The sequence below is a fragment of the Vipera ursinii genome (genome assembly GCF_947247035.1).
Source record: "Vipera ursinii genome assembly, chromosome: 2".
Classification (NCBI taxonomy): domain Eukaryota; kingdom Metazoa; phylum Chordata; class Lepidosauria; order Squamata; family Viperidae; genus Vipera; species Vipera ursinii.
This window is the reverse complement of record NC_139513.1, coordinates 168,557,750-168,584,074: the sequence shown is the minus strand read 5'-3', so window position 1 is coordinate 168,584,074 and position 26,325 is coordinate 168,557,750. Positions and strand designations below refer to the sequence as shown.

Genomic DNA, 26,325 nt, shown 5'->3' with positions numbered 1-26,325 from the left:
TTTATATGCCGCCCTTCTCCCCAAGGACTCAGGGCGGCTCACAACAATAAAAACTAAAAAAACATAAAGTACAAAATTTAAAAAAGAATTAAACAATGGATGCAATAAATAAATGACAATTTAACCCAATAAAAACCAAATTTAAAACCATAGTCAGTCCAGGCCCGCTTGTTGGAACATCCATGTCTTCAGGTCACGGCGGAAGGACGGAAGGTCAGGGGCCGTCTGCAGCTCCAGAGGCAGTTCATTCCAGAGGGTCGGCGCGCCCACAGAGAAGGCTCTCCCCCTGGGGGTCGCCAGCCGGCATTGCCTAGCCGACGGCACCCTGAGGAGGCCGACTCTGTGGGAGAGAACCGGGTGATGGGAGGTTGATAATGGCAGCAGGTGGTCTCGCAAGTACCCCGGGCCTAAGCCATGTAGGGCTTTAAAGGTAATTACCAGCACCTTGAATCACACCCGGAGGGCAACCGAAAGCCAATGCAGCTCGCGCAGGAGTGGTGTAACATGGGAGTATCGAGATCCTCCCATAAGCACCCGCGCAAACACATTTTGCACCAGCTGAAGCCTCCGGGTGCACTTCAAGGGCAGCCCCATGTAGAGAGCATTACAGTAATCCAGGCGAGAAGTGACAACAGTGTGGGTGAGCGTGCATAGGGCATCTCAGTCCAAAAAAGGGCGCAACTGGCGCATCAGGCGAACCTGTGCAAAGGCCCCCCTGGTCACAGCAGTTAGATGGTCTTCCAAGTTAAGCCATGAATCCAGGAGGACACCCAAGTTGCGGGCCCTTTCTGAGGGGGGCAGTACCTCCCCCCCATCAAAAGAGATGGAACATGTTGGACAATACGAGATGCCGGTATCCACAGCCACTCGGTCTTGGAGGGGTTCAGCCTGAGTCTGTTCCTTCCCATCCAGACCCGCACCACCTCCAGACACCAGGACATCACATCAAGGGCATCACTGGGTTGGCTCGGGGTGGAGATGAACAACTGGGTGATACCTCACCCCAAAGCCATGGATGATCTCACCCAGAGGCTTCATATAGATGTTAAACAGGAGGGGGGAGAGAACTGACCCCTGAGGTACCCCGCAAGAAAGGGGCCTCGGGGTAGATCTCTGCCCCCCCTGCCAATACGAACTGCGAACGACCCGAGAGGTAGGAGGAGAATCACCGTAAAACAGTGCCTCCCACTCCCAAACCCTCTAGCTGTCACAGCAGGATACCATGGTCGATGGTATCAAAAGCCACTGAGAGGTCAAGTAGGACCAGGACAGAGGAGCAAGATGGAAAAAGAGAACGCAAATGTTTATAAATGAGAATAATAGATTTTCCAAGTTTTCCATAGGCAGAAAAGGGGTGTGCTACTTGCAAAAACAGAAAGAAGCACGATGGTAAAGTATTGAATACTGAAGCAAATTAAGTGGGTCCAAATCTGAGCCTTTGCATACCAGAATTATATTTATTGTTCAATATATTACTTTGCATTATACTAGTTATTATGTTACATTCATTAAACTAATCTTTTATCTGTTACATTCATTGAAGTAATTAACAAGATTTGTTTTCACCTTTAAGAGAAAATTAATTCCATCACCTTTAAGAGAAAAAAAATATTTCTTGCAAGCATTATTGGCCACATAGGAGTATTTCACCTCTGCCTCCACTAGATGAAGCCTTTCATTAGAAGATGCATGAGAAAACATTTGCTAGTAAATAATAAGTTTATAACAAAATGGGTAAGAAAAATGTGGATATGAGTGTATATATCCTGTGGGCTTCTTAGACTGTGCGGAAATCAACAGACTTCCTTTAAGGTTGAAAGAAAAAGAAGAAACAGAACATTTTCAAATGTGGGACCTATTTTATCAATGGTTAGAGAAAAGATTTAGGGATTAGGAATTTAATTACGGTATTAGTGAATAAGATAATCAGACAACATGTTTTGTTGAATTATTACTATTGAATTCTATTTAAAAAATAATTAATAAAACTTTATTTTTAAAAAAGGGAAATGAAGACATGCTAGGTGAGGAGGAATGACTATGACATGTTTTATATCTGAAAACCACATTTACGGGGCTAGCTATATGCATAGTTATATACATAAATATGGTCACCCTCAATGGTCCCACTCAGCAATGGCTACTTGCCTTTTTAATTATTAAAGGAACCATAGAACTCAGAATGTGCTAGTCTCAGCACATAATCAGAAAGATCCTCAGCCTTCCCCATGCCAGTCCAACTTACCATCTCCTTATGATTAGGATAGTATGTCTGGTCAATGAGGGGGAATTCTTCTGGACCGAGCTTGCGATGCAGGCGGACCATATGGGCAAACTATTGGAGAGACAGTGCAGTAAGAAACAAGGAAGATATTTCTAAATCTATTTCCAAAAGCTTCTAAGGTTAACTTTGCTATCAACCTCCCCCCCCCGTTCCCCCCACTTTGCAGCTCTTGCCTTTTTCCTTCCCTCTACCTGAGTCTGAACAAGTTGCAAATGTCAGAAATCCTACACAATGTTCCACCATCATCGGTAACACTTAGCTGACTCCTAGTCATGTACAACTGAGCCATTTTTGTAATATGCTGTCTATGGACTGTCCTCAAAGACAAAGTAAAAAGTTCTGATAATGTAGAATGTAGCATCCAAAATGATAACTCACTCAACCAGGAAAAATGATATTACTCATTTCCTTCCAAGTCCAACTTATAGCTTGTGAACTAGTTAATTCTAGGATCACTAGCTAGCTTCCCTATGAGTTAAGAGAGTTGGCATCTTGGATAGATTATGTGATGACAAAGAGGAAGAGCTTCTCTGTGGAAAGAGTAGCTAATGCAACACTGCAATTATTTCAGCACTTTTGTTTACTCAGAGTTTTAATTAGTTGACATTACTTGCTGTTTTTTTTAAATTACTACCTTCTCTCATTGCAAAGGTGTTGTTTAACTGTTTCTTAAACTGCAGGAATGACTGTGTTTGAACATTTTACATTATTCCAAAGCATCCTAAAACTAAGCTTGTAAAATGGAGTGAGCCCTCCTGGATGCAGATTGAATACCTCTTTGTGCACAAAATAAAGAAATCCCCCACCCTGTACGTTCCTTAATTTACAATGTTAAATTTTCTAGGTCCAGTTTTCATACAGAATCCACAGCACCCACAGATCTGGTTCTTCACTCTATCATTGTCTTCTGCCACTCACCACCCAAGGCTTGTCACAGAAGTTGTATACGGAATGCAAAGTGTTGACGCTGGGAACGCCTGCATACTGCAAGCCAATGACAATGCCACGGTGGTCCCCCCCACGAGCCATGCTGTAGGCATGCTGGCGGATCAGGACGAAGTCTGGTTTCAGGCTCCTGGAAGGAAAGGTGTGAATAGGTAAAGAAAGGAGAGCCAGGATAAAGAATCTTAAGGCACTTGTGCACAAAACCTGCTTCTTAATCTACCGTATATTTCCCATTTTAGGTGCCTAAATCCAACCCTCTTGCTCAATAGATTCTCTTTCCTTTGGCCTTTCACTGCCACTGAGAGGGCTGTAGAACATCTGTAGGGTTAGATAAAATAACATGTTGAGATACAAAATACAGAAAAATTCACAGCATTTTAAGTGTCCGTGCAATTTGCAAAATTTGTTTTAAGCAGCCCATTAGTCTTGATTCAAGTTTGGTTGGTCTCCTTTCCTTAGTCGCTGGAGGAAAATGAAAAGCTTACTCATTAAAACCCAAGGCTGCCACATTCCCAAGCTCAGGGATAAACAATAACTATGTGTTCGCAGACTATACTAATTTCCAGACAGCGCACTGTTTATTCTGCCATCACAATTCAATCTTCATGGGTGGTCAATCTCTAGTAGAAATTTCCCAGCAATTATCAGAACATGGACGCCTGAGGCTTCTTCCGACACTTTCAATGCAGTCTCTGCAGCTTGGAAGGCCCCCGGGCCATGTCCCATTTGAGGCTATGTCAGACTTGACATAACAAAGATTGATGTATCTATGTGCTGGCCCAAGAGAGGTTGATCTGGCACCAACATTTCGTAGAAACCAAGTAGTTAAAAATATTTTATTCATCCAGACATTTTAATAGATTGGCAGAATAACTGATTGAATTCAATGTATTGTGTCTGAAGGATTTGTCTACTTATTTTACCTTTGGCATATCTGCTGATAGCACACTCATCCTGGAGCCTGAATAAATTACGGCATTATCTGAGCGTGCGCATTTGTATGTGAACTTCAAAGTACAACCCCTGTATTAAAGAAAACCAATCCAGTACAAGATAGAAAGACTTGACCCCACTGTAGTCTTGCTCCAGACTAAAAGTTAAATAAAATCCCTTTAAGTTGAAGTTGCTTCCTTATAACTTTATAGACCCATCCATGTCTACTCAGGGGAAAGAACTGCCAGCATAAACATGCTTACTCTCCAATGCAAATAATACCAGATGTGTCTAGGGATGGGGGGAGGGGGAGCCAGTCCAGACAGAAAATTCAGATCAAGAATGTGATGAGAGAGAAAAAGTTAAAAGCTTACTTCCCATCCCATAGCCCTGAATCAGATAAGGGGTCCATATCTGAAGTTTATCTTACGAAACTAACCCAGCAACTTCAGTTATCCTTCATTTAGTGGCTTATCTAATTGTTCACCAAGACCCAAAGCATATAAAAGAACCACAGGTCACACAGTAAATTGGTACAATTGGTACAAGAAGGTCCCATTTTTAGCATCTCTGACATTTCATTTTTTAAAAGGCTTTGGGCAGTTAGTGCTGGAAAAGGTTTCCATTTGAGAACATAGCAAGCTTTCATCATAAGTTAGAATCACTATTAATGAACAATCTACTTCAGCATTGGCCAATCTGGTAATTTCCAGATGTGTTGGATTTAAGTCCAATACATCTGGAGAAATACACCTATTTCATACTGCAGTGGCCCTGTGGGGAGGGTGTCATCACAGGGGGTCAACGAAGGCTTGAAGAAATGTCATGATTTAAATCTTGAGGTAAGTCTTGGTAGCCTGTGGCTATGGTCTATGGCCACAAAAGGTATTTAAAGGGGGTGTGTGGTGAAGAAAAGGTTGAGAACCACCGACATAATGTATATGATAGCTTGGGAGGGGCACTCAGGAAAAGCAGAACACAGGAGAATACAAATTTGTGAGGAAGAGTTGATTTTTTCAAATGTTGCTTAAAGAGCTGCAAAGATGGAATAGCTGCAGGGATAAATAAGACTATTTAGAAAGTCAAATAACCCCACAGAAATGTTAGACTCTTGAATAACCTTTCAATAACCCTGCAATGAGTATTAGTTTATAGTTCTAGAGATGATAACCATATACTGTACCGTATTGGATACTAACATTGAACTCTACTGCACAATCTCAGTAACCAGAAAAGTGTTTGTCATGGTTCCGATAAGTGAGACCAGTAGAAATAAGAACTCTGAGGCAATTGCTTTCCTCAAAGAACACTTTTAATGGCTATATAATATCAGCATGAACATAGGTGAAACCAAGACTGAAAGTTACCCCACCCCAAAAGGTTACAAAGTAAAAGTTGAACTCCCCACCCCTTTATGTGTCATAAATCACAATCCCCAATTAACACCTTTGGCGTAGCTCCAGCTCGCCAAAAATTAAGGCTGCTTGTCCTTGGTTCCCACAAGAAAGTTATTGTTTTGACTAAACTATAAGAATGCATCTCCCCTCTCTCGTTGCTGTGGCAACCAAAAAGTGAAGAAAATTTTAATTTTTAGTTTAATCCCATTTATATCCATTTATATGGCTGAATTCAGAGCATTTGAAGGTTTGACAGTGTTGGGCAGAGTAACAATATTCTCCTCTTGGGTCAGCTGGGGCAAATTACACATAATTACACACTACCTAAGCATCCAGATGAAAGATTATTTCATCAGGAGCCAAAATCAAACTCGGTATTTCCTCTGAAATATATTAAAGCCTAATAAACCATCAATACATAAATACATAACATTCTGAACAATCGTAATAAACCACGGATAGTGCCGTGTTTGTACTCACCGTACTACCTTGATCCCGTTGCGTATAACCTCCATGTCAACAGAAAAATTGCCATTAGCGTGAGCCACCAAGTTCAAGTCACAGAATTCTGCCTAGTAGAAACAAGAGAAAAACATATATGGGTAGTACATTCATACATTCTCAGAGCTGTAACCCCATCAACTTATCAGGAAGCACTTGGGAAGTCTCTGAATTTAGAAAAGATTTCTGTCCCCGTACACCCACGGAGCAACTTTTCCACCCACAAATGCAAATGGAACCTGGACTGTCCTGAAGTCCAGCTAATAGTATGGACAGATATTTCAGTCACAAAATCAGTGAGACAAGTTACATTTGAGGGAAACTTGCCCATCACAGCAAAATACTTCCTCAACTAGTCCAAAGTAGGAGTGCGGTGGCTTGTGTGGTTAGAATGCTGGTGTGACAATCAGCAAGCCCGCATTCAAGACCCTGTGACAGGGCAGGTTCCCGTCATTCACTCCAGCTCCTACCAACCCAGCAGTTCAAAAGTGAATAATCACAGGTAGGTAGATAGATACCACTTCGGTGGGCACATTAAAGGCAACATGGAAGGAGCCCCCAACTGGATGTCCCCTGAGCAACAGTGGTGTACCAGCTAATCTTTTCAATCCAGGAGCCCCTTGGTGCTTCTGACATGAACACAAGGAAGTTCAAAGTTCAGTTAAGTTATTAAGACCAAAGCTTGGAACAACATGACATGGAATAAAAAAAATAGTAATAAGAAAAAGAAAAAACCAAGAAAAGGCATCTGAGATAATTAAATTAAGATGGAACCAGTGCTACAACTGAAAACTATTTTCCCCTGTTTTCATTGTATGGACGTCCTCAGCTATCTACAGAAGGTGAAGAATTTTAAGATGATGCTCTACAGCCATTCTCAGCTCCCAGAGAGTGGCCAGCAAACCAGAGTGACCTCAACTAAATGAATTCATGTCAACTTCCAGAAATCTTTTCTAAATTCAGAGACTTCCCAAGTGCTTCCTGATAAAAATGATATATTTTAAGTATCACTTGAACCATTTGCATGCTTTGCATGATTTTTTTTTTAAAAAAAAGTCAAAAATGGCCTGGCTGCACATGTAACACTAAACTACTTTGTTAGATATATATACTCCATTCTAAACCCCAGAGCTCAACTTAGCTCAACCCTTGCTTCTTGTTTCTCCTCAAACAATAAGCCTGTGCAACAGATTGGGCTGAGAGACAGTGACTGGCCCATGGTTAAAGATGAACCTAGACCTTCCTAGTCCCAACACTTTAACTACTGCAAGAAGATCATTTAAAAGTCTAGGCCATGGGTGTCAAACTCAATTTCATTGAGGGCCGCATCAGCATTGCGGTTGCCCTCAGGAGGCCAGGTGGGTGTGGCCTGGGTGGGTGTGGCCTACTGGGTGGGCGTGGCTAGAGTACGTATGGCCTACTGGGTGGGCGTGGCCAGCTCTACATCGTTCGCATCAAGGATGCCTATGGGGGCCTGGAGAGGAGTGGGACAGATCTGAGGGTCTCTGGCAGAAGGAGGGTCTCTGGGCCAGGGCCAAGGCAGTGGGGGCCGTTCCCTCACTGTTTCCAGGATGGCTTCGCGGGACACATGAAACCACTTCGCGGGCCGAATCCGGCCCCCGGGCCTTGTGTTTGACATGTCTGGCCTAGGCTGAAAATAATCTCTGGAGGTAGACAGAAGTTCACCACCCCATTTGCAACCCCCAAAAATCATATAGATAAGACTTTATTGTAATGGTTTGGAAAAATTAATTCTGGAATAGAATAGGAAAACTGGATGGGATTCCCATCAGGCTTACTTGCTTTGAATTCATTCTCAGTTTCATTTTAAGGGCGGAAATGTAGAAACTACATGGTGATGGAATTTAACACCGCTCCTCCCTGCTCTTTATCCAATAGACTCTCAGCAGAAAAATATAATCTAAGGGTGAGGTAGCTTCCTTGAAATATACCTTGCTCATCATGTCTAACCTTCCCCGGCAGTATGTATTTTATGCTGTATTCTCAGTTCAAACTGAAAGGTCTACAGACCACATTTTAAGTTCAATAAACTGCAATTCAACTGAGGCAACGCTGAAACCTAAGCAAACATTCCACATAGACTTACCCTTAACCAAGGGTGCACCTAAAATACTCCCTAAATTCCTCACAAGGCAATATGACTTTTGGCATCAATCAATGTTTGTTCACCTCCACAAGAAAACTTTTGCAACAGAGCCATGCTCCTATGCAGTCCAATAACATCAACTCTGTGGGTAAGCAATCTTTTGAATATATCTGAAGCCAGAATAAAACTAACATTTGCAGGCAGAGGGAGTTTCTTCTCCCATTGAAAGGGACTCCTACTTTCTGCCTGTTATCAGCTCTAGGGCTTCACTTGCATGCTATTGTTTCATTGGTCTAAGGTGAAAGGTAGGTTGGGGACTCTGCAGTTCCCTATCATAAGGTAAAGGTAAAGGTTCCCCCGCACATGCGTGCTAGTCGTTTCCGACTCTAGGGGCCAGTGCTCATCTCTGTTTCAAAGCCAAAGAGCCAGCGCTTGTCCAAGGACATCTCCATGGTCATGTGGCCGGCATGACTAGATGCCACAGGCGCACGGAACGCTGTTACCTTCCCACCGTAGTGGTCCCTATTTTTCTACTTGCATTTACGAACTGCTAGGTTGGCAGAAGCTGGGACGAGTAACAGGCACTCACTCTGTTATGCGGCACTTGGGATTCGACCCGCCAAACTGCCGACCTTCTGAACGACAAGCTCAGCGTCCTAACCCACTGAGCCACCGCGTCCCTATCATAGTACTGTTCTAATTTGTTTGCATATTACCAGACCTAAAGTAAACTAAGAATGTGGACCACAGACACTAGTAATTTATTTGCTTTTCCTTTTGTGTAGAACAGGAGTAAAAAGAATTTTGTTCCTCCAAGGTCAACAGTGACTAATGGTAGGTAGGTCATTTGGCATTCATTTGATTGCATCTGCCATTACTATTTCAAGGTCAATATATGTGAGGACAAGTGTGAGTTGGCTTTAAGCTACTTTTGAGGGTCAGGCCAGACAAATTACAGATCCCGCTAATAACAGGGGCCAGTGCACAATAAGCAAGTGAAGATGGTCCTGGTTTTATTTAGCTCCCATTACCACCAGCCCTAGCTGGAAATTGGAAACTGCAGCCGAACAATAACTGGAAAGCTATATGGTTGAAGCTCTGATAAGGATTTCAGAAGTCAGTCCTTAATATTTGCTTCCTGACTTACCTGTTCAACCTTGATGTCCAACTCCCCGTGAAGTTTCTTCCCCTTGAAATATTTTGCCCTGGAAAAAGGAAAAGACATTATAATGTTTAAATTACCACCAAGTCAGATTGTTCTTCAAGGTATGATTCCAGATGGAGTCAATATACATACATACTCACTCCTAATAGCACATGAAGCAAGATCTATATTACAAAGGGGGCAAATCTAAGCTCAGCCTGATAAGCCAAGAAGTATCCGTTTGAACTGATGCCACACCTTAACCTCTTTTAAACCATGATTTTCTATTTCCTTGGTAAATCTGGAGGAACCCAGAACACCCAAGAACAGGGCAGATTTGAACTACATTTCACCAGATTTTCTTCTGGTATCTTTTGCTCAGGAATCTTCCACCATTAGCCAGCATCATCTCTAAATACAAGTAAACATGCCTGCTGATATTTAAAATGTCTGCCAATCCATCAATTTGGTTCCCATCCAAGGACTCATAAGTGATGTGGCCTCATCTGAGATTTTCCAAACCTTTTTTAAAAATGCAAAATCTTTAGAATATAAAGATGGTTGGATGTAGTAAATGTGCCATGATAACTTGTTTGTTTCTAAGGCAGAAGACATTTTTTCCCCTCTAGATAGCACTTCTATCTGGAGAGGCAAAAGCCATGCATAACACAGGATTGGAGTATTACACAAACACACACAAATTAGGACAGAAATCTCTCGGAAGCTTCTTGTCGACCACTAAGAAGGCAAACCATTCTATCTCTCCTTTTATGATATTCTTTTTTCCATCCTTTCCTCCCTGTCCATCAAGTTGCTAAGAAAAGAAATAATTCACTCCTGCCAAGGACTGAAATAGACACTTTCTCGGAGCTTTAGAAGCTATGTCAAGGCTGCCAAAGTTTGCATTAATTATCAGCTGGACAACTGAATTGAGTGTTTCTTCCCAGACAAAGCTCACTGGACTTCACAAGAGCCCGCTATTCAATGGAAACTCTGTGGGACAATTCTTACAATGAGCTGTCACGGAACCACTGATTGGTTCAAAATTGGGAAAGGAGTCCGGCAAGGCTGTATACTGTCGCCTTGCCTATTTAACTTATATGCAGAGCACATCATGAGAAAGGCAGGGCTAGATGAATCAAAAGTTGGAATTAAGATTGCCGGAAGAAACATCAACAACCTAAGATATGCAGATGATACCACTCTAATGGCAGAAAGTGAAGAGGAACTAAAGAGCCTCTTGTTGCGGGTGAAGAAGGAGAGTGCAAAACTTGGGTTGAAACTAAACATTAAGAAAACCAAGATCATGGCATCCGGCCCTCTCAATTCCTGGCAAATAGATGGGGAAGAAATGGAGGTAGTGACAGATTTTATTTTCCTGGGCTCCAAGATCACTGCAGATGGGGACTGTAGCCAAGAAATTAAAAGACGCTTGCTCCTTGGGAGGAAAGCTATGGCAAATCTTGACAGCACACTAAAAAGCAGAGACATCACCCTGTCAACAAAAGTGCGTATAGTCAAGGCTATGGTCTTCCCAGTTGCAATGTATGGCAGTGAAAGCTGGACCATAAGAAAGGCTGAGCGCCAAAGAATTGAAGCCTTTGAACTATGGTGCTGGAGAAGACTCCTGCGAGTTCCTGCAAGGCGATCAAACCGGTCAGTCCTAGAGGAGATCAACCCTGACTGCTCTTTAGAAGGCCAGATCCTGAAGCTAAAACTCAAATACTTTGGCCACCTAATGAGAAGGAAGGACTCACTGGAGAAGAGCCTAATGCTGGGAAAGATTGAGGGCAATAGAAGAAGGGGACGACAGAGAATGAGGTGGCTGGATGGAGTTACTGAAGCAGTAGGCGTGAGCTTAAATGGACTCCAGAAGATGGTAGAGGACAGGAAGGCCTGGAGGAACATTGTCCATAGGGTCGCGATGGGTCGGACATGACTTCGCAACTAACAACAACAACAATAACAATGCACAATTTATGAATTAAGTTTTACTTAATGCAGCTATCAAAGGCAAGTCTCGTACCTCACCTTCATGGAACGGCTCACCTAGGCACGCAGTGTTTGCCTGTGACCAATAATAAACATTATCATCCCCTCCACTCCAAATTACATCCAGTTTAACTGCAAAAGCCAAATTAGATTAAGTAAGACCTCCCTCCAATCCAGAAAGCAATTCCAGGACGAAAATACCTGTTCACAAGGGACCTTTCTTCTCCTTGTGACAACTGCCCTCCCCCCCCCACTGCATCTGGTGAGTTGGCTCCATGCTGAGAGGCCCTAACTAAATACATCAAAACTCTTCCAACAGACACTTCTAACATAAGCTTTTAGGACTGGCTAGGGCTTTTATGGTTCAACTGTAAAATCACTAAGTAGGTAAGTTTAGTCACGACATTCCTAACTGAACACATGATTTGAGAGACTGAGCATTTTCCTTGACTGGGCAAAACAACAGTGTCCCCTAAGTGTCTGGCTTTCATTTAATTTTCTATAAACCTAAGCCTGTTGCTCTAAAAAAGAGAAAAACAGATGGAAGAAAAAAGCTAATTAGCATCTAAGCAGGAGGCCAACCTGCTCTTCCTCTCTCAGATAATTCTCTCTACAAAGAACTCTCACTAACATCTGAAACTCACTGGCATAAGCTGCAGGGATACTAATTTTAAAAATCGCTGCCAAATCCTTTCCATAGCAGTTCCCCTCTGAAAGATATTTGGGACAGAGTGCAATCAGTCAGACTGATGTTCCTCAGATACTCTTAATATTGCCAGCTGGAGAATTCTTAATGCTTCATTATCCCCCATGTTAATTAATGAAAAATGCATTAACGCCACCGTATTATCGCTGCTAAATAATGCCAATAATTATACAATGACACAAATTAATGACATGTAGTTTCATGTCTTGATTTGTGTGAATCAACATGTAGGAATGATGCAACACATGAGACCCACTCAGAGCAGGCTAAGGAGGCAGCAAATAAAGATTTATTTGTTTATTCAGCATGTGACACGTACCAGAATGAAGACTTGAAAGAAAACAAAAGCTCGCATTTCTCACAAGATGGTTTCTAAATTGGCCAATAGTTTCCATGTAGAAAGTACCAGGAGGTATGAGAAACACACAAAAATGGGACGAGCCAAGTATTCATGGAATTGTGATCTTTTGGAACTTGGGTGCAATATATGGTGATCCTCCCATCTGAATTCTTGGGTCACACACAGGTTTAGCACCTCTTCACTGCTCACCAAAATAGCCTGACTTTTTTAAGGATTCCAATTAGAAGGGAGGGAGGGAGGGAGGGAGGGAGGGAGGGAGGGAAGAAAGAAAGAAAGAAAGAAAGAAAGAAAGAAAGAAAGAAAGAAAGAAAGAAAGAAAGAAAGAAAGAAAGAAAGAAAGAACCATTGTTTTAAGATATCCATGTGACTCTTAAAAGAACAACAGCCTGGGGAAAAAAAACCACGGCTAGCTTAATGAATACAGGAGAGGCATTACAATGGCTAGCTTAATGAACAGAGGAGGCATTGAAATGGCACCAATGGTCAGAAGCTCTTCTTCCAAGTCATTTTCAAAGAATGCCCAGCCCTAAAAAAATCAATGTAGTCACTCTACCTAAACTAGTTAGTACCTGTTTGGCCAAGACACTGCGGTTCAGTACATCTTCAGAGAAAAGTAGAAGAGATGACTTCTGCTTGCATATTATTAGGAAGTCCCTTCCTATCTCTTCTGTTTTTCTGAGCACCACCGTCAGTTGGGTGGAGAAAGTAAGTTAAAGCCACTCTCTTTCAGGATAATGATTAGGGCTTTAGCCAATCAAATAAAGGTTAAGATAAATATTTCTCCTGTACAGTTGAGTCCGACTCTAGGGGATGGTGCTCATCTCTGTTTCTTAGCTGACGGAGCCAGCATTTTCTGCACACATTTCCATGGACATGTGGCGAGTATGACTATGCACCAAGACACACTGAACACTGCTGCCTTCCCCACCAAAGTGGTACCTATTTATCTACTTGCATTTGCATGCTTTCGAACTGCTTGGTGGGCAAGAGCTGGGGCTAGTAATGGGAGCTCACCCCATCACATGGCGATTGGGTCTCAAACCTGGGCTGTTCACTATCTTGGGTCTAACCAACAAATCAGAGTTCCTCAAGGAGAATGGTAGAAGGCACGAACCAAGTTTCACCAGAAAAAAACCTTTTTGCTTTGGGCTGGGAAAAACAACTGAATTCCATCTACTTAGACATCTGTCTTGAAGCTACTTTAGGGATATAGTCGTGCCAAATTATGAGTTTGTCCCACCCAAGCAGGCAATACATAACTATCAGCTGCTAGACCACCTTAATCTAGAATTCTGGGAAGGGGAAAGGCAGCAAGGACCGTTTCCTTCCCTTATTTTTCCTGCTTTTTTCTCAAGCAAACTTATTTTACATTTAAACATCTGGCTTTATCATTTGGAAAGGGATTTTCTAATTAAAATTAAAAAAAACTGTAACTCCCTGATTGTTGTCTTTAGATTCCCCCCCATCCTGTTTACCGCCCCTTCCTAAGGTAGCATTAAAATAATCTTAAAACATGGGAAAAACCTTCCCTTCCCTAAGGACAGCCTTGCCATTTAATCTAGTGTTCTGGCTTCATTGAAAACTGCTGGCTGCGAGTTTCACAAGCGAAGAAAAACACCAAGGGGGGAATTCCATTCCCTGCTGTTTGTCCCAATGCCAGGCCAAACTAGGTGCCAGCATTCATGAAAATCATTACTCCTTGTGCAAGAAGCTTTTTTCCTACCTCAATCTTAGCAGTAACTGTTATGTATGCAGGCATCTGCATAGCAACAGCCATCAGGGGGCGTTGGCCTGGACAGTTTCGGTGGGAAACCTAGGGCCAACCCCATTGGCTTTTAGCTTACCTGGCCAGGTATATAAGGAGGCCAGGTAGCCCTCATTCCTCAGTTCACTTCCCCTTCCAATAAAGAGCTGAACTCACACACCGGCTGGCGTCTCTCTTGCGTCGGATCCACTACTCAATAGTAACCAAATTCCATAAGGAATTTAGAGAGGGGGAGGGGAAGAAGTGGAGGTCAGTGGCTGGGTCTCTTAAAAAAAAAAGTCCTCCCCCAGCTTGTTTCCAGCAGCACAAACCACTCCTTCTCTTGCATTTTATCAACTAGCAAACAGAGGGACCACTATAAGAAAACCTCTAATTTCTTTTGCCCAATGTCCTCTAAGCCAGTGTTTTATAATCAGAGGTGCGTGTATATCTAGCAGTATCCTGGAGTCTAGGTGAGATGCAAGCAGACCCAACCAACTGCAGCAAAATGAAAGGTAAGAGCTCCCGACGGAGGCATTTTATACTGTGGGGGGGGGGAGAGATTCTTAAGATGTCCCTGCTGCAAAAGAAAAGTAAATTACAGAATCAGAACCACTGTGAACTCCAGGGAACGCATGGCCCAACTGAACATAACCAGTCACACAAAAAACAGCTGCTGCTCTGCAGTAGAGATGGGGAGCCTTAGCTGTAATAGCCAACAGCGGGGAGTGACCCATTTCAGATACTACATTTCCCTGGATCTGCCTTGGCGGGCATCAATCTGTGATTTTTAATGCTGCTTCCTAGGGTATTCTCAATTGTCCTGGTCCGAAAGCTGTGTTCCTGCCCAGCCAGCAGGCCAACGTAATGAACCAGTGCTCACTTCTTGCCAGGCTGCTCAAGAATAAGCAGGCCCTTGCCTGGAAACTCTACTGCCCGTTAAGAGCATGCCTTTCTCTGCCCAGACAGTGAGCACCAAGGGCACCTGTATCTCTTTCACAGCCACAATTGATGGTCCGTCATATGGTCCGTCATATGCTTCAGGCAGTCCTGAGGTCTGGAGCATCCAGGGCCTCCTTTTGTGGTCTTTCTGTGCCAACATTGGACTGCAGAAAGATCTTAGGATAAAGCATGCTATTTAAGTTTATATTTATCATAACAGATAAATATGATAGCAAAGTGGATATATATATGTACCTCAGAAAACAAATATGTATACACACACACACACACACACACACACACACACACATATATATATATATATATATATATATATATATATATATATATATATATATATATATATATATATATATATATAATGTCTTTTTGGAGGGAGACAGCTTTTTCCTTCTATTGTAATTGTACCATAGAATATATAAGATATAAATGATTAAAAGATACCCTCTAGTCCAGAGGTAGGCAACCTTGGCTCTTTTATGACTCGTGGACTTCAGCTCCCAGCTGGCTCAGGAATTCTGGGAGTTGAAGTCCACGAGTCATAAAAGAGCCAAGGTTGCCTACCCCTGCTCTAGTCTAACAGCTATGCCAGTCTTTGTAAAATGGTGCCCTCTAGTGTCACAAACTGGACTTACCGAGGAGTAAGTCAAAACAGGCAGATTTTAGCACTTGGCTTCCTGTTCTATCAAGTCGAGACATAGTACCAATGATTCTCAAACTTGGCACCTTTAAGCTATATGGACCTCAACTTCCAGAATTCCCCAGCGACAATACTGGCAGCAATACCAAGGTTGAAAAGCATTGCATAGTACAGAAAAGCAACTTCACAAGCTGTTCCTCCATTTGCCAAACCTCAGCAGAGACTGCAGCAGACAGAAAGGAGACCAAATGGGCTCAGAGATTCAAACCACTGAATACAAGGCTGATAGCTGTGAGAAACACGCCAGACCAGGGCAAGCAGCAAGTCACAGGCACAAGCCATACAGTGCAACACAGCCTAGGATTTTCTAAATTTTCCCCAAGGAGGGATATGTCTGGCTGCTTTCTGATGTATAAAATCTATGGCATAAATAAGTATTTCATTATTTCCCACTTAAAAATGGTAAGACAATGATGGTTTTCAGCAGGAAACTGCAGAACTATGACAGCATGTCAGAACTGGCTAAACATGAGGGTCAAGACTATTGCATATGGCCCACATACCATAAACTGCTCATTTTGCCATATAAATAGTACTTAACTTTATCTATTTTTGTTCGTTTGATTGATTGATATTCCACCTTTGCTTTTATAACTAATTCAAGACAGTGAACACATATAGTAGTCCTTCCTCCTATTTTCCTCACAAAAACAACCCTGTAAGGCAGAAAGGGGGGGGGAACTACGGCTCCTTTATGATTTGAGGACTTCCAAATCTCAGAATTCCCATGCCGGCTCAGGAATTCTGGGAGTTGAAGTCCACCAGTCATAAAAGAGCCAAGGTTGCCTACCCCTGGCCTAGGCCCTAGGCCTAGGCCGCTTTATGACTCGTGGATTTCAACTCCCTGAGTCAGCCACACTGAGGGGAAAGGGAGAGGTTTCCATGCTGAGCCAGGCTGGCTCAGGAATTCTGGGAGATGAAGTCCACCAGTCATAAAAGAGCCAAGGTTGCCAAGGTTCAGCGATCATGTCTGAAACGGCGCCCGCTGTTGCTGTTACGGGGCCTAGGCCGCTTTATGACTCGTGGATTTCAACTCCCTGAGTCAGCCACACTGAGGGGAAAGGGAGAGGTTTCCATGCTGAGCCAGGCTGGCTCAGGAATTCTGGGAGATGAAGTCCACCAGTCATAAGAGAGCCAAGGTTGCCTACCCCTGCACTAGACCAAAGTGGCCGTCCACATTCGAAATAAATAGCTTTGAAATCTGCACACATATTTCAGACATGTGTAGTTTTAATATCAATAAATACTGGACCATCTCCAGACAAAGAATCTCCAGATTCTCCACTAGTAGATTCTTTACTTTCTGACATATAAAGGAGGGGAATCCAGAATTGACAAACCCACCATTCTCCATTACAAATCACCTCCTGTTTTTCCTGTCAGGAGCTCTTCTAACCTGATTATTCTGGTACTACAGACAAAACAAAGAGAGGGGTTTTCACTGCCAAGAGTGAGCCCTGTAATCTACCAAACATAAATAAAGGAAAGAGGGCCTGCAGTTGGCCCGCCAGAGGACACTGCACCATTCTTCCCCCAAAAGGAAACAGACTGCTCTTGCTCAACTACAACTCCCAGGAGCACCAGCCAATACGCAGCACTTTGAGGCATGTCGGGGAGTCATAGTTCGGTAGGATTTACTGGAAATTTTCCCAGGGAGGCTTGAATCCCATTCTTGTTGTTTTTTTTTTTTAAAAAAAAGGGTGACTCCAGATTTTTTTTATTAAAGAGTTTTACAAAAACAAAATTTTACAATATATCCCCAAATCCCTTCCACCCCAAACCCACCCACTTCCCCCCCCCACTTCCCAGAGCTAAATACAGGATTATAGTTACAATAATCATATTCTAAATAAAAAATTATGCATAATATATTGTGACTCCAGATTTTTAAAAGCGTCTTCTTCCATCGAGCCCAGCCCGATGTTTCCTTGGCAATCTCTTTGCACCTGAGCTCCTAGGACAGACATGTCAAACACAAGGCCCGGGGGCCAGATCCGGCCCGCGAAGTGGTTTCATGTGGCCCGCGAAGCCATCCTGGAAACAGCGAGGGAACGGCCCCCACTGCCTTGGCCCTGGCCCAGAGACCCACCTTCTGCCAGAGACCCTCAGATCTGTCCCACTCCTGCCCAGGACCCCATAGGCACCCTTGATGCCAAAGATGTAGAGCTAGCCACGCCCACCCAGTAGGCCATACGCACTCTAGCCACGCCCACCCAGTAGGCCATGCCCACCCAGGCCACACCCACCCAGCCCCCTGCGGGCAACCGCAATGCTGATGCGGCCCTCAATGAAATTGAGTTTGACACCCCTGTCCTAGGATGTTTCTCGACCTATTGCCGTGATGGTCTCCCATACTATTAACCTCATCCCATTTCGCTTCGCAGCCCACTCGCGGGCGACCAGCTGCTGAGCATCCTATCACCGAACTCCCAAAATTAAAGCTTCACACACACACACACACACACACCCTTCTCCCTATGCCAAACGTAGACTTCCTGAAAATATAGCGGGGGGAAAATGTTGCGCCCCCTGCAAAGAATGAAATTCCAAGCCATCTAAATCACGATCGCCTTTACCACTTGGGACAAGGATTAGCGTGCAGTAGTAGCACCAAACCTCTCACTGCGGATCTGCGTCGCCCCTTTAGGACAGGGCACTTACCCCTCTCCAACCAGCCCCTCCCAATCCCGAATAGCTCTCTTTCCCCCCCCTCCTCTCTCACTCTCTCTCTCTCCCCCCTCCCCCATTTCCGTAACGGATTGGGAGCATCGCGGGCGACCAGCTGCTGAGCATCCTATCACCGAGCTCCCAAAATTAAAGCTTCACACACACACACACACACACCCTTCTCCCTATGCCAAAGGTAGACTTCCTGAAAATATAGCGGAAAAAATGTTGCGCCCCCTGCAAAGAATGAAATTCCAAGCCATCTAAATCACGATCGCCTTTACCACTTGGGACAAGGATTAGCGTGCAGTAGTAGCACCAAACCTCTCACTGCGGATCTGCGTCGCCCCTTTAGGACAGGGCACTTACCCCTCTCCAACCAGCCCCTCCCAATCCCGAATAGCTCTCTTTTCCCCCCCCCCTCCTCTCTCACTCTCTCTCTCTCCCCCCTCCCCCATTTCCGTAACGGATTGGGAGCATCGCGGAGACGCCCCCACAGCTTTCTGACTCACTAGGTTTAGTCGGACCGGCTTGAGGTGGGGAGAGAGGGGGGGGGAGAGAGAGAGAGAGAGAGAAAATAACTGCTTTAGCCATGCGACAAATTTGGAGGAGGGGAGCTGCTGGCCGCAAGATGCTGTAGGGTGTGTTGATTCTTCCCCACGCGCGGAGCAAGTCCGCAGCCCACTCGAGCTAGTCTGAAATCCACCAAGCTAATCAAGCCCGAGAGCAACTGATGGGGATTCCCACGTGAACACTCTTGCTTTGCGGTGCGCGGGATCCCGACGCGCAGATGCCGCTTTGGCGCAAAGCTCTGCACCCTTCGCTTGGAGCTCAGGCTCCGATTGCTGCATTGCTAAACCCAGATCTTAGGGGCCGCCAAAGGGGCCACCTTTCCCAAGCGGACTCGGTCCCTATTTTGCTTCTCTGACACCCTATTGTAAAGCCCCTCCTGCAGCCGTGCAGGATCACAACTCCCATAATCCTCAATCAGATGGGCCAAAGGGAATTAGATTATTCCCAAACTGCCGGAAGGCGCTAAACTGGAAAAAGCTGCCTCCGATGCAAGGCAGAGCAGCTGTCATGGCTAAATATAGCGATATTCCCTGTTCGCAGTTATCTCTGCAGCAGCAACTGCGTTTCTAAAGCCGTTCTCTTGTTTTTCCCTAGATAATATCCTGGTCAACTACCAACTTTACAATCTACCGTACAGTGATCCTTCTAGAATTTGCAGCCTGTCTCTAAAATACTGCTCCAGAAACTGCTACCACCATTTGTCCGGAGATGTCCATTTGCATTTTCCTTTTTAACTGCAAGAACAGCTAAATCAAGGAGGCATGCGTTCCCATTCTCTGCCTGCAGCAAAACTGCACAATCCTTTCGCATGCACTACATTAAAAAAACTTCCCCCGGTTTGTGCAAATCCAAACTACATTTCTGTTTTTAACCTGCAAAGACAGTCCTGGCAATTTATATGTTAAATAGCAGGTTCTTTGGTGCAGGAATGAAGCCGCAGAACAGAATACAGGATAATTCATTGTTTATTTCGTGCTGGAACTGTACTGGGGAAATGTCTGTAACTAGCTGCAATATATAGTCTAGCCCCTAGGCGGCAGCCAATAGGTTTGAATCAACCATTGCCGCCTGAAGATAGCCAATTGCAGCACAGGAGACTTGTAGTCTGGGTTGCTGGAGAGCCATTAGCTGCTTCAGCAACACATGTGGTGTTTCACAAGAGCCCAGTACATAACACCCCTCCCCTCTTAGATCAGACTATAACACGGCAACCTGCGGCTCCCAGCCGCCCGGTGCACGCGCACCTCTTCGAACAGGCAGTGGTGCGCGCGCACCTCTCCAAATGGAGAGGCGCGTGCACCTCCCCAAACCTTTGGAGAGGTGCGCGCGCACCTCCGCGCGAACGGGCAGCGGCACCGCTTGTTGGGAAAGCTGCCACGGCACGTTTGCAGGCTGCCGAAGGCGGTAGCTCTGCAAATGGGCCATCACCGTCGCACAACCAGGAACCGGTTCCATCACACACAAAAAAATGGCAACCGTGCACGTCCGCGCATGCGCAAGAAAAACCCATTTTGTGCATGCGCAAAATGTTTTTTGCACATGCGCCTGCATGGACGCACGCACACGGCTCCCACTTTTTTTATGTGTGATGGAACCGGTTCCCAGTGGCTCTTTTCCTTTTTCAGGTTGCCGACCCCTGGACTATAATAACACCACTTAGTCTCAACAATTGTCAAGACTCATTATCCAAACACACTAAAGTGATAACAATAAAAATAATAAAAAACAATGTAGGTTACAATGAGATTAAACAACGCCTCAATGAACAGGCTTCACAATTTGCACTATTAGACAGTTACAATATAGCACTAGTTTCTGTAGTCTAGTGGCAACAGGATTTACAACAATCTATAGCTCTTTATTTTACAACGTAATCTGCAAGATATGAAGGAGGCTTGTGTGCCCTAGAGGAACGTCTCAGAGTTCCCATCACTTTGTGGTCAACAGCTTACCCAGTGGGCTGGGTAGACTTGTGCCCCTTGGTGCTCCTGAATCAAGGGGATTCGATGCACTCTGGCTGGCCTCTCCAGGTTGGCCCACCCGAGTCAGACTGTTCAGCAAAGTAGGCACAGCAGTTGCTGAAGTTCTGTTGGCTTGCTCCTTCAAGGGGTCCATGCTGCACTCCAGAGCTTCCCAGTTCTCCCTCTGGTTCCACCTCAGTTAAGAAGGAAAAGTCCTGGTAGTCCATGTGAGGGCTGGCTTGGCCACAAGTTTGAGGCCCTTGGGAGGGACTTATGATGCAGCCCTCGCTTAGTGGCCATTCTGGAAACCGTTTCCTGAGCTGATCAATGTGTCGTCTGACAACTCGCCCTCCCTCCAACCCCACTTCATAAGATAGGGGTCCGGATGCCTTGGTAATTTGACCAGGAACCCACAGATTCCCATGACCATAGTTCCTGGCCCAAACCCAATCGCCCATGTGCAGCCCCCTTGGGGCTTTTGGTCGAGAGGCTTCTGCTGCCACTCTATCTGGATGCAACCTGTCCAGTTTAGTAATCAAACGCCTCCCCCAATGTAGTTCTGCAGGACTTTTGCCTGTAGCAGTGCAGGGCGTAGAATGCTGGCAGAGTAAAAAATCTGCCAATTTGTGATGCCAGTCACCTGTGACAATGCGCTTCCTGTTTTCCACTGAAAGGTAAAGTCTCAAGTGGATCCACAGCTATATGCTGTAGTTTACGTGTTCAGTCCTAGTGCACCATTTAACCATTAACCTTCCTCCTGCCTGGCATTCGGAGTTGAGAGGCTGCTTTTATGTTTCTTGCCAATTAGGTTTCAATCCTTGCAATGTATTATTGTGTAGCTCTTCTTTCTGGGTCTTTTTAAACCTAGAGGCTTTTGAGTCTGAGCACTTGAAGGATCCTTTGCCTTCCCCACCCTACTGAAGAGTTGTTGCATACGGGCAAAGTAGTCCCCTGAGAAAAATGGATTTTGTAATCTTTTAAGCGCAATAAAAAGTAAAGGAGGAAGATGCCCGATCTTTTCCCTATTTTTTTTTCTTTTACCTACTTCCCAATATCGTCTCCCTAGGGGAAAATGGGAGGAGGAAATGCTATGTATCCACCCTTGAGCTCTTGAAAGAAAGGTAAGGTGTAAATTAAATAAATAAGTATACAGTATCATGTTCTGGCAACGGGCCAGAAGAAAGACATTATAACTGAGCCAAGAGAAAAATTACTGGCAGGAATTTGTCGGTGAGTCCTAATTTATGCTGCAGAGCACCGCCCTGCCCATTAACGGGCATCTTTTTCAATGAGAAACATACTCCATGTGAGCTTGCTGTCTTACTGCAATTGCACAGCAAAACTGGAAAACCATTCATAATCCGCCTGGGGAAAGAGACTGAAAAGCAGCGACGGTGACTAAGACACGCACGTTTTAGAACATTATCCTTTAACTTCCATGGCATTGTTGCTTTTCTTCAAAAAAAAAAAAAGAAGAAGAAGACTTGAGCTAGGTAAAAACCAGTGGTTTCCGCATTGCAGCTCACTATCTCTGCAGTCCTTGATTGCTACCAAGCTGAAACCCACTGTGTAACAGGGAACTGGGCTGTTTCTGCACTGCTACAGATCTGCGCTTTTGATCGCTTAGACGTGCTCTACTGTGTCTGCCACCCACACAAAGAAGAGTACATTTCGGTGCTCTGCTAATTCCGCACACCCCAGCCAGTCATTCATCCCATAGCCAACGAGGATCATCAGCTTTTCCTGTAAAGATCCTCTGTAACTGAACATTCAGCTTAGTAGCGGGAAGCTATCTTTCTGGTGGGGAAGCATCACTTCTTTCACATTTGCAGTGCTTTTCTGTGGTGCAATGACATCTGTTCCACCATCAACACCAGAGGCTTGGGTTCCCTGCTTTAAGTTTTGCCCCGGAAGTGGGGGAATCTAGCTTTCATGAGATTCTAGCAGAAAGAGAGAAGGGGGCAAGTGTCAGCTGGTTTGATTCCAATAGGCACAACTAAACTTCTCCCTAAGGTCTGTCTTAGCATCTCATCTTTAGCAGTACTGCCAAGTTCTTTGAGGCTCACGCAGATATGTATTCCTCGTAACCCATCATATGGCTCCACATTTATTCCTTTCTGTGCATTGTCCCATTCTAGGGCTGTTGTTGTTGTTTCGCCCTGTAGTGTGCTTTCTTCTTTCACCATCCTGGCAAAGAAAAGAAGAGGAGGAGGAGGACGAGGAGGACCCTAACCCTCCAGAATGCAGAAGCCTGGACCTGAAATGTCTATCAACACCACTGCTGTCTTTCCCAGCAATCAGAAGACGCTGCAGCTATTTCTCCTTGTGTACGTGTGGAGTGATAAGAGGGGAGAAACAACAGCAAACCACAGAATGTTCATGACAACATTTTCCTTTGGACTCCAATTCTGTACATGAGATGGGAGTGGGGCAAAAGAAGATCTAGCTCTAAACAAAATGTTCTCCCTGCAGTACATACACATATAGGTTGTGCTAAACTGGGGGGTGGGGGGGAGAATAAAGAGCAGGGGAGTGGCTGCATATGGCGTTGATGTGGTATCCCTTTTATGGTTCTCAGAGACCCCCAAACTGGGTATGAAAAAGGGCCGGTCATAGTTTTTCATTGTTAACTATTCTGTAATTAACTGAATCTCTTTTCCTTTATTCAGAAAACAAGGCAGACAAATAATTCCTGAATAGAGAAATTTTAAGAGTCAGAGAACTGATCTCAAGCATTTTTACTCAAGAATTTGGGTTTTTAAATCAGAAGTTGTTAAACAAACCACAGATAGTAGAGATCACACTACGCATAAATAATGGTCATTATAATTGTTATATTAAAGTACATTAATACTTCAACAGGAGTGGAAATTATTATAAAATTTTCTAAGTTACAGGGAGCTGTCTGTGAATATAAAGAAATAACTTATTGTAAAAAAAACAATTTATAAACTCGAATGGGATAGAGTGAACAATATTTTGATTATTTTTTTTAGTTAGAAACTATTTCTGTATATGTTAGGAAAATTGTATGCTGTCACCACAAGTTAAGGCATCTCTACTAGAACTGCACGTTCTTCTAAAATGTTTTGGAATAAGTGTTTTTGAATGCACATGAGTGCCTCCTTCAAGCAGCCACATATATTTCAAGGTTCTGGGTGAGTTTTAGAAAGACATGGCTTATGTCATGTGTTGCATTAAACCAGTAGCATTTTTCCCCCAGACTAATTGTAAGACTGAAAAAAAGACCTGGCTGCTTTAAAGAGATTTCTGTTCCTGTGTGTTCCAACCTCTTCCAACTTTTCAAAGAATCTGCAGCTCTAGTCTTAACCTCTCCTCCATGCTTAAAGTACTGTAAAATTATAAAAATCAGGGTTTCCGTTTGAGTTTACAGGGTGGCCCTCAACGTGTCCTTCATAACCAAACATGGACTTCAGTCCCTAACAGCACCCCATTGTTAAAAGACCTTTTTTACATTGTGCAGAATTTGGTGTGAAGTTTTTCTGTGTTTTCCCATTCAAGAACTTCCCTGCAAATAGCAACTGTAACCAAAGTAATTGAGAAAAAAAATGGTGTTGATCCTGGAATCACATAACACGCATCAAGCAATCAAGCCACTTGATCATTTTTTAACATGACCTGCAAGCCTGAAGCAGTCTACGGTATTTTGCAAACCGTGGCTTATGAATTAGCCTAATATGTGAACCTTGCCCCATCGAATTCTAGTCAGTAAGTTCCAGACACTGTAAGTCTGTCATGAGATGGGTCAGGGGATTTCTGCGTGCAGAGGCTTGCTCTTGTGTTAATTCCGGTTGAATTCAAATGTGCCAGCCTCCTACAGCCTGAAGGGCAGCATCTAGAAGCAGCTTTACTGGTTCTGCCAAACGTGCAGGCTTTGCAAAAGGACTCGGTAGCTCCGCATTATTTGTCTGCCCGACAAGCAAGCCACAGACTCCGCAGTGCATCAAGTCTGCACCCGTCTTCTCTGCCTTCGCTGCAGAGAAGACTTCACGTCTCGGGCCATAAAGAAGCGAAGTAAACATGTGTCAGGTCCTTTTATATACGTGATCAGGTCCTCTCAAGCGGGTTGACTTTAGTGCTACCTGACACTGTCGCTCAATTGTTCAAATCTCTCACTAAGTCTCTTTGAAATGCAAAGATTAGAGAATAGCAGTAGCACTTATTCTCCTGCTACAAAGCAACAACCTGAGGATTTTTGAAAGGGCTTTTTTCAAAACAACAACAACAAAAAGACAGAAGTGCAGGCTAAAGTTTTAGCAACCTGTGTTGTGTCCCTTCTGCTGGGTAAAAAAAAAAATGCTTTTCAAGTACTCCCCAGGAAGAGCTGTGTGAGCTCTTCACAGCAGTATTTTTATAACCTGACACCCTGTGAAACCAAACCATCATGCTTCACCTCCAAGGAGAAAGGTAACAATCGACACATCCTGAATTGCCACACACTGCCTTGACTTGTGCTGCATCAAAGCACCCTCACAGCACCATATCTCTGCACTGGACTTCTGAAAAGAAAGAAAGAACATATCTCTGCATTCTCACAGAACGCACCCTCTCTGGAATTAATTTCATCCAAGGCTCAAACCTGGCATCTTTTTTAACATGCTGATTCCATCTTGACCAAAGCACCTCTGAGCATGCGAAGAGCATGTCACTCTTTGCACACAGCATTTAGAATGAGAAGAGAGGAATATGTTATGAATCTGAAGATGTGGTTGCCTTCCAGGGACACTCTTAAGGCTCAGCATCTCACTGGGTGCTAATGAAAGGCGAGACTAAGGTTAGGATTGTGGGTACACAACCTGCATTTTCAGACCCCTATATGGCCCCTTGCCCTAAGGCTCAGCATGGTCCCCACCGCCTCTCCAAATGTTGCCAGGAAAATATTTATTTACAATCTAATAACTAATACAGTATAATCATTAAATACACCAGGGAGTAATCAGGAATCACATTAGCTGTGTTTAGTTAATTTACTTTTAATTAAACGGGGAAGTAATTAGCTCAAGTGTAGGCTTTTCTTGATCTCATCCACTGCTTGGGCTGAGTTTCCTCTTCAGATGCGCTCCTGGCACCCCAATCAAAGACTATCTAGAGGCCAAAAAATAGGGCATCCCTTTAATGCCACAGGCCGTATCATGCAGTACCCATACCTTACAAAGCGCACACCAGGCTGATTATGTGCCATCAAGTTGTGGTCAACTCATAGCAACCCATATAGATAAATTTTCTCCATGGTGATCTGTCCCAAACCTGGTCTTTTCAGATGTTCCAAGGGGGCACTCATTGCCACTGGAACTGAGTCCTTGATGCTGGTCGCTCTCTTTCCTTC

The 26,325-nt window shown here is 44.1% G+C and overlaps 1 protein-coding gene across 1 annotated transcript in view; it reads right to left on the bottom strand.

Moving 5' to 3' along the window:
- SYN1 (synapsin I) overlaps positions 1–26,325 on the bottom strand; it is a gene marked incomplete at both ends in the record, with an annotated part of 95,298 nt that overhangs the window by 52,852 nt on the left and 16,121 nt on the right. Inside the window, 4 exons of the mRNA XM_083351531.1 lie at positions 2,246–2,335; positions 3,203–3,359; positions 6,040–6,131; positions 9,315–9,372. Coding sequence (XP_083207657.1) covers positions 2,246–2,335; positions 3,203–3,359; positions 6,040–6,131; positions 9,315–9,372 — 397 coding nt within the window. The remainder of the gene's footprint in view (positions 1–2,245; positions 2,336–3,202; positions 3,360–6,039; positions 6,132–9,314; positions 9,373–26,325) is intronic.